The sequence below is a fragment of the Paramormyrops kingsleyae genome, chromosome 7 (assembly GCF_048594095.1).
Source record: "Paramormyrops kingsleyae isolate MSU_618 chromosome 7, PKINGS_0.4, whole genome shotgun sequence".
In the NCBI taxonomy this organism is placed as follows: domain Eukaryota; kingdom Metazoa; phylum Chordata; class Actinopteri; order Osteoglossiformes; family Mormyridae; genus Paramormyrops; species Paramormyrops kingsleyae.
In genome coordinates this window covers 35,369,384-35,378,490 of record NC_132803.1, presented here as the reverse complement: position 1 = coordinate 35,378,490, position 9,107 = coordinate 35,369,384, and the positions used below count along the sequence as shown (strand labels likewise).

General features: G+C 42.0%; 1 protein-coding gene across 4 annotated transcripts; it reads right to left on the bottom strand.

Moving 5' to 3' along the window:
* Positions 1 to 428: 428 nt before the first annotated feature.
* On the bottom strand, positions 429 to 9,092 carry trappc13 (trafficking protein particle complex subunit 13). Of its 4 annotated transcripts, none has more exons than XM_023796687.2 (13): positions 8,934 to 9,092; positions 7,358 to 7,426; positions 6,350 to 6,449; positions 5,331 to 5,415; positions 5,091 to 5,218; positions 4,610 to 4,682; positions 4,268 to 4,312; positions 3,385 to 3,402; positions 1,884 to 2,017; positions 1,421 to 1,619; positions 1,207 to 1,307; positions 959 to 1,109; positions 429 to 699 (listed from the first exon to the last, which is right to left on the bottom strand). In XM_023796687.2, the coding sequence occupies exons 1-13, from the start codon at positions 8,977 to 8,979 to the stop codon at positions 592 to 594; spliced, it is 1,257 nt and encodes a 418-aa protein (XP_023652455.1). In that variant the 5' UTR covers positions 8,980 to 9,092; the 3' UTR covers positions 429 to 591. The 4 variants fall into 4 exon arrangements, with proteins under 4 accessions (XP_023652455.1, XP_023652464.1, XP_023652473.1 ...); XM_023796696.2 differs by having other exon boundaries at positions 959 to 1,106; XM_023796705.2 differs by lacking the exon at positions 3,385 to 3,402.
* Positions 9,093 to 9,107: the final 15 nt, after the last annotated feature.

The window sequence follows — 9,107 nt, the reverse complement described above, 5'->3', positions numbered from 1 at the left end:
GCAAAGCCATGCTGACTGAAGGTTTCTGGGTCACCTTATTAACCGGTTTATGCCAGGTGAGCCAAAATCTTGGCCCAGCACACTGCTAAAAACTTAAATGACCACTCTTCACCAGCACTACAGTGTGTTAAAAGCACATACAGTGAAGAACGGGCATAGCATCTGTCATTGCTAATGCACAACATCAGACTGGTCCTCATCCCAGAGGCCTGTTAGGTCAAGGAAGCTTACAGAGGACCCCAACAGGAGCAAGTCATCAGGAACCAAAATACAGTCGCTTCTCTGAGCACAAGCAGCAGCGAGAGTGAACCCCAACTCCAATGATCTTGGTAGTTACTTCGGAGTGTAGAGATGTCATGCATCAAAACTAGCACATAAACTGTACATTACTGGAAAGGTTGCGAGTAGACAGTCATTGCAGACTAGAATTACTGTTAAGACTTTATTCAGATATTTTACAGATAAAATATTTTTTTGACAATTAAAACATTCTACATCTTAAAACAAGGTCATCGAAAGGCAGGAGGGAGAGTGCAGAGCGTTCCACAGTTGGTCCTTTGGGGAGCACAGTGCCACACTTTGGGAGGGGGCCTAGCTGTCTGGTCCGTTAAACGGACACACCACGCAGACTTGTGCGATGTCGTCATATTCATACGTCCTTTTCAGGAAAGTGTCCGTGAGCCTCAGTCCCGATATACTCTGAAAAACATCAGAGGGAAATGAACCGACTGACTGCATAAACGCACCCCACTCCACTACTCATTTGGCTATGAATCAAGTCATAGCTTAAATATGGGTTTTACTAAACACAGATTCTCTTGCCAAATTGTCTATAACCAGGAGGTTACACTGTCAGCCATGATGAGAGGGAGCGTGGCCAAGGCAAGGCCCTCCAGCCAAACGGCACGGGGTTGCTGTGCCTGGCTGAGGCTTGATCTCTTTCCCCACAGCCACTTGCCTGGAGGCCTTGGACAGAAGATAAGAGTTTCAGAGGGAGGTAGAGCGAGGAGCTGGGGCTCAATTTGCCCAGCTGCCTCCCCGAGACGCCACACCAGTGGATGGAGCTGGTGTTGCACATCTCCAGTACCAGATCCATGGTCCTTTCGCTGCTGGGGATGGGAGATAGGAGCATGAGGTCTGTCGAGGTATGGTCAAACGTCCACGGTTACTGCCCCGTCGTTAATGGGGAGACCCGCGTGCCATTACCTGCAGTTGGTGATTTTACACGTGATGTCGAAGGGCTCCTCTAGATTGACTGTGTCCGGGATCAGCTCAAGGGAAAGCCTCACATCTCCATAACCAGGAGCCTTCAGAAGGAACAAAGAACAATGGGACATCCTTAGCGCACACTGAGCCAGGATGAGCATGTTAGTGTGCATGGAGTCTACTGCAGCAGCCCTATGGTCTGCATTCGGCATACCATTCTCTGAAGCTGGCTGGTCTGTAGCCGGCCCCGCTCTCCCAGGTTGGTCTTCCACACGATGTCCAGCTTGCCGATCACCGTCACGCCCTTAATCACGCCAGCCTTCTCCGCAAATTCTGGCTTCGGCTTCAGGCAGTACAGGTACTGGCGGGTATCCATGGGCTGCAGGTAGGACATCTTGCCAAAGGTCGATTCACTAGGCGTACAAAAAGAAAATAAAAAATACAATATGATTAAACCATATTAGAAAGCCCTCTGATCATGACCACAACTTGGATGAGAAGCCTAATCCTGTGCACAGCAGCCATGGATGACATGATGTCATCACTAAGAAAGGCTCATGTGAAAATCACCATCTCCAATAAAAATTTAAGTCACGTTGATAAATTGAAAACAAATCACAATGGACAGTGAGCAGAAGGCAGCAAGAGTGGAGGCTGGAAGGGTTTACGGCATCTACCCAGAGTCCCCTGCTGTCACAGTGTTCAGCTCTGTGACGTTGTACATCAACGAGGGCTCCAGAGACACCTTCTCCATGAACATGGGAGAGGTGGTGATGTTCTGGATCTGAGCCTCCAGGAAGACTTCATCTGTCTGTAGGACAGGGCATAGGATCAGGTGCCTGGAAGGCCAACTCCCAAAATATTTAAACAAAATAGTAACAACAACAATAAAAGGTATACTGGGCAGTACAATCATCTGCACGTAATTTTGTGATAGTAATCGAAAATCCATTAACATACAATATGTTTGTTAACTGTCGAAGACAATTTGGTACCACCTTGGGTTGTTACTACTAATTATCATCATTTGTAATTTCTAAATCACCACATCAATTGTAATTCACACTTTAAAAATCACTAATATGAAATATGTCAAAAACTACTCAGAACTACTTAGTCGACATTCAGCATTTCTGTCTCAGTCATTACAGGATACATATCAAGCAGATGAATGTCAGCTTAAAGTGTGTTGTAAAAACTAATCAGTCCTGGTGACCAATTCCAATATACTGCTTTGCATTGAAGCTTTACTTTCTGATTAAGTGCATTTAAAATCTGCAATATACGACAATACTATGGTTTTCACATTATCCCCAAAAACAACCCAAGGTCAGATTGGTAGATTCTAAAATCCAATCACGTATTGACTGCTCAGCATACCTCTGAAGCATGGATTAGTAATATATCGAAAGTGACAGAGAAGTAGTGATTAGTTCATGCCTGCAATTCAAATCCAGAAATTAGCCAAAGGACCAACAGTGAAATTTGACTGAATAGCTGGGGTTATTGACACAATTCTGGATCCCTGCCTTTTCACCATGCAGTCACTAACAAACTGATGGCTTTAAAAACCGACAGATAATCTTTCCTAGATAAACATGGCATTACAGCATATCCTAAGCCATAAGTAAATAACTACTGATGACTGCTGATTCATAATAAAATCGGGTATGAAAATCAGGCCAGCTATACATGCTTATAAATTCTTAAATAGGAGCCTATAATTTAGACATTTGGAATCCCTGGCATTGAACCCAAAAACAGGACTCGTGATTATTTTCATCGCCTGATTGGTTGACTGACACCCCCAGGTCATCAACAATGACACCCCCCCCAAACATCCCCCAAGTGTGTCCCCAAGAATCTAAACGAACATCCCAATTGAGATGCGCATCAACAAGAGGAAGCAAGCCAGGACCATAGGGGACAGAATAGGAGCAGAATAGTGAAAAAGCATCAGGGCATAATGGTTAGCGCTACCCCGGCCCTAGGGAAGTCAGGGCAACAAGGCACAATGAGTGTCCTGTTCTCCCAAAATGCTTTTCCATTATCCCACCCCAGCTCTCGCCCTTCCCACCGCCTGTGTTCAGAATCATCGGCGTTGAAGAGAAGGTTGTGCTGGAACAAAAGATTAAAAAAAAGCGAGAGGGTTTGGCAAAGAAAATGAAAACTAATTACCACAGAACTGAGGTCACTCTAATGGGGAAAACAAAAGGAACACATTAGAGAAATGGGGATTACATGCCAAACAAAACGACAAGCACGTCTCGCTCATCTAAGCCGGCGCAGACCAACAGAAAAGGATCAGCTTCAAAATTACAGACAACCATTAACCAAAGTGGCCCCATTTTCACTCTTTATAGTAACAGAGTGATCCCTTTAAATGTTTAAATATTAGTTATAGCTGGGTTATGTTAAAGCATGAAGAGAATATAAAAGACTTTAACTATAAACTAACTACAAGGTTAACAGGACTGTTACCATCATGTTTCTTATGAGAAACATCGACCGCCTTTCAGACCCAACACGCTTACACTGGAATAAACTTGCACCTTTGACATTCAGACTAATGGATTAATCTATTTTCTAAGCTTTATCATGAGTGGAATATTGTGATATTTAATATGTGAAATATTTTATATTCTGGGATGAGCATGTAGGAAAAGATACAGAAAGTTTTTCTTGTTTTTTTAGAAACTTCCCAATAGTGGGAGGTAGGAAAGTTAACATCACATCCTGACTTTTGTAGTAATGGCTAGGGAAGTACATCCATTTATCCACTAATCTAGCCCAAGCATTGTTTTTAAAGCTTAGTACAGCCAAAAGGAGATGAAACCTGCGTCTATCTGTAAAATGCAGCAATAATATTACTTTATATGTGGACCACAAAGGCTGGCAGATATCGGAGTGTTCACTGGAAGCTCAGCCTAGCCACACTTATGCCTAGCTGACTCCTTTACAGCCCGTATGTTTGTATTGTGCTATTTGCCTCACTTGCATGTCGTTTGGGACAAAAGCGTATGCTAAATTTATAATTGTAATGTACATACTGGCCCCCTACCTCGGCATTGTAGAACTTGGTCTTCACGTCGAGTGGCTTGAGCACCTGGTTGAAGAGAGATTGCAGGCTGAAGGCCGTTTTCTCCATGCGAGCGGCACCCTCACTACGATGGCCGTGAACAAGACCCAAAGCTAATACTGCAGGAAAACTCAAGAGCCCTTGATCATAATGCACGGCTGAGGGGCTCCACTGAGAGGTGGCCAGACTTAGCGCCTCGGTGCTAATTGCTTTCCTCTGTTCCACAGACCTGCTAAATGCTTAGAGAGTGAGGTCTAAAGCCCGTTCCTGGACGTGGTGAAGCAGAAAGGTACATGTGAATGAAAGCCCACATGCAGAACTTACCTGAAACTTGAAGAACTTCCTGAAGTAGAGTTTCTCCCCCGACTGCGTAGTATAGCTGACAGCACATACCAGGCTGCAACAAGCAAACATGAGCACAGGGCTTAGCAGAGATGCAGTTAGGCTTTCTGGACATGCTATTAACATGCTATTAACATGCAATGTAATGTGTGATGTTACAGTGAAGGCACCACACAGCTGCCATACAGAACTAACAGATGTAGAAGTGTTGGAAAAACCATAGCACAATACTGCACACATTTTCTAACTTTATTAACAGTTATAACACATGCAGGCTAGTTTGTCTAGAGCAGTCAAAGGCAATTAATAACAGGACAGTCAAACATTAACTGCCTAACAGATGGGCCACCTTCTTAGAGAAAGAACCTTCTGATAATCTTATCTGGCAGGCCCAGAATACTCCATTGGTTTATATAGAAACCAAACTGAAATAAACACAAGTAAAAGTAAAACAGGGGCATACATATGTGTCCCAATCTCCTTGACTTCGTGGTGGATGACGTCATCAATGCAGCATTCTGGTTTGAGCTCTGCCACAGCGGAGTTAGATGCAGAGAGGTTCAGGCGCTGAGAGCTGGTTTGTAGGTCTGCCTGCAAGACAACAGCCACCCAACCCCAAGTGTTGACATGTTGACAATGTCCAATAATCATTGAAAGAACACAGTAGGAAGAAGGGTGAGCAGATTTCCAGAAGGTCACTTACCTTTACCAGGATGTCCTTGACCACCTGAGCGCTGTCATTGTGCACGCTGATGTAACTGGAGAATGTCTCACCCAGGAAGATGTTACTGCGAGTGCAAAAAAAGCAATGTATGAACACAGGTTTCACAAAAATCCAAAACCTCAGGGAGATATAAAGGTAGTTTCCAATCTGAAGCTGATAAAAAGACCACTGCCACATGTATGCTGGAGACAGAGGTGGAAAGTTCAGATCCAGAAAGTAAAAATCCAGACAGATTTTGCTTCAACCAACCAGTTGAGTACTCTGTGACTGATTCTTTATGCTCAACTGGTTGGTTGAAGCAAAATCTGTCTGGATTTTTACTTTCTGGACCTGAACTTTCCACCTCTGGCTGGAAAACCAGTGGGAACTGTGGTGGGGAGGAGCAACTATGGTGGCAGATCATCACAACTTTGGACTGACCCAATCCTGGCTGCCTTCGGCTCCATGACCACACTCTCCATTGGTGCTAAAGTAAATGATGAGCAAAGTCACTCACTTCTCCTTCTCTTGTATTCCCAATCACACTTCCTTTTCTGGAACCTCGAACCCATGCCCAGCATTTGATGTCAGACTCCATACATGCTGTAGCTCTCTCCATGGCCCAACAACCCTCTTGTTTTCTTGTGTTCCCCTTTTGCAGTGACTTTCCCCCTAAATGCCATCACTAGGTTTTCACCCACCCAACCCATAATAAGTTTTATATCAATAGCTCAGTTTGCACGACCTTTAATGAAACTGAAAATGTTTTTTTCCCCAGAATGAAACCACGTACAGGGTGATTGTTCACCTAACTGCAGAGAACCTGGTGATAACCCACACAGGTGGAGAACACTGAATAGGTGTAATATATAGACTGACTGACTGACAAGCAATGTAAATTTCTTTGGTAACGTGAGCTCTGTACAGTGCAGGTGGCACCAGCCCAGTCGAGACCTGTTTAAAGCCGCAAGGAGCCATATGTGAAACTGCAGCACGGAAAGAAACACAACAGGTGGTACCCAAAGTTCTGAGGAAGTGTGAGCATTTCCCCAAGCATGAGGCTTTCTGCTCCTTTAACGGTCGACGGGTCTTCCTTCATGAGCCGGCTGAACAGGTCACCTGGGAACCAGACAGCCAATCATTAGGGGCCCGTTAGACACCGGTGCCACTGGGTAATTTTAATGCATAGACCATAAAGACTATGAACCCTAAAATAACAAACAAAATAAATAAATGAATGCAAAGTGCTAATATCTTTAGAAGACATTTTCTCTCCTCACTATTAGTTTTTCAGTGAGACCAAATTAATTGTGCCAGTGTAAAATACATTTATAATGTAATTTTTTTTTTCCATAGAAAAATAGCTATTATAAACGCAAACTTTCCCAGGGGCATCTTGTTGAAGTTGTTGATTTATGTTAAATTCCAGTGACCAGGTCAATGATCATATTACTGTCTACTGAGTATCAGGAAGATGGAAATCAAACACCTTAATCACCATTCCAACCAAGGGACTAAATGTGGGACCTGGGTTGTGCCAGATCCACTCAATAAACGTGATTTGACTCAGAGGTGGTAAATAACACCAATTAACTATGAAGAAATCACAAGCAAAGCTTGTCATCTGCATATCACACAGACTAATATAAACCAACTTTTAGCTATACTGCATATCTCAGGAAACTGATCATGGACTCCGATATTTATGGTATCACTCGGTTTGCAATAATTGCAAATAATAAGCATTCACTTAGTTTACCGTGGAGTGAAATCTCTTACAACAGAACGACGAGTGATAAGCAGGATCAAGGAGAATCTATGCAAACTACACTTAATACGCTGGCTGAACCCCTAGATTAAAGGATCGTCTTCTTTAAAATGATTACCTGGGCAATGCAATTCACACAAATTCACTTAAGTATGCAACCAAATATAAAATGCATGAAAAACATCGCCGCAACTCTATACAATGAACTCTGGATAAGCTACATATAAAGATAATGAGAAAGATAAGATAATTAAAGAACCTGGAAGATCTCTGTCCTCACACGTCACCGGCATGTTGGTGAAAAGCGTTGGCTTAGTCAGCCGCATCACTGCAAAAAAGGGCATTTGGTTACTGTGGTAAGGCTATGAATACGGTACTCGGTTGTTCCGTAAAAAGGTTACCATGCCGCTAAATTGTACTCAAGGGCACAAGAACACTTAAGTAAAAAACTACGAAAGAAACACTGTATAAAAGGCAAACAGTATCATGAACAGGGGCCTTCATCCAACCAGGCATAACATATCTTTAATAATACGTAAAAAGACTTTAAAACTAACCTTTCGTACAACAATATTCGGTGATGGATTATTTAGGTCCTAATTAGAATTACTAATTAGAACAGCCATTTGAAAATAGACATAACTAAATATATTTCAACTAAGATTGTGCATCTTATTATGATGAACATTTTGTATTTCTCTGAATGAATGTAGTTTTAGTAATTGAGTTTCGTTGATATAGGGGTTAAAACATGAATAAGCTCAGCACAAATTATCATTAAAGTATTCCAGCGATCCGTCGCTGCAACTTCTGGGTGGTAAAAAAAACATGCTGGGAATAGTACAGTTAGTGTTTCGTAGCAAAATTACTTATTAAATGTTTAGTTTATTATTTTGTTGTCTTCTCTCTGGTGCTTGTATAGAAATGCAGCACATGTAAATAGTTATTTTATGGGCGTAAAGTTTAAATAAACCGTTGGTGAGCGAGCCAGCCTGGAACTAGAATTTGGTAAGATCGAAACTGCAGCTAGAAAGGCATCAATAGATTGATACTGTTTTTCTATTATGATCAACAAAAAATGAATACACGACATAATAATTACAAAAAAGCATGCTATATTAACTACTATAGTGGCGTTTTTAGAATACCGCACTATGAAGGTGTTAATATTAATAGTCTGCCCATGATGACAGCTGCAGAGAATGCTTTCAAGGACTGACCCCCTTCCACAAACATATGAAATGACATTAAAATTAAAAGCTTGAGTGGCACATATGTTTTTTTTCAAAATGCCGATTCATGGTCGGGGGGTTGGGGAACTACGTACAGAACTGCAGCGAAACTTTGCAAATACATAAAATCATACATATAAAATGTTACAATATCCGACTATGGGTTTACTGGGTTTACTAGGTTTACTAGGCTTACAAACCTACATCTTACGAACAATTCTCCATTTCACAGTGAGCTATCTATAAATAAACATCTGCTTGCAAATATATTTTATGGTGGTATGTGTAATAACGAAAAACTAGTGCAAATTTAATCTACGATTATTCTTATATTAATATTTTCACATCAATGAAATTCTGGAGAAAACGTCATAGAGCGTACAAAAAGGCGAAGATCTAAATTTCCACGCAATATCACATTGCGTGCATTTCTCAAATTTCCCTTCCATCACCGTGTTTTGGTTTAGCTGTATGCTAGTGTGCTTTAGCTAGGTGCCCATTTGAAACATGCCCTTTAGCATAAAGCTAATAGCCATGTATTTATTCCTTGGTGATCCGAAGAAACACTGAATCCAAATTAAGTTGATTACCAAAGAAAAATACCTTTCAATGCAAGAAGATGCTCTTGTTTCGCCTGATTGACATCCATCTTTCGCCGATACGCCCCCTTGAACTTTCACCCGCATAGTCAGGTGTCTAGAGGAAGAAGGAGGGAGGCAAACCCTACTCTTCCTTTATGACGCAGATGCAGATGTGATTCTGAACAACCAGAAGTGT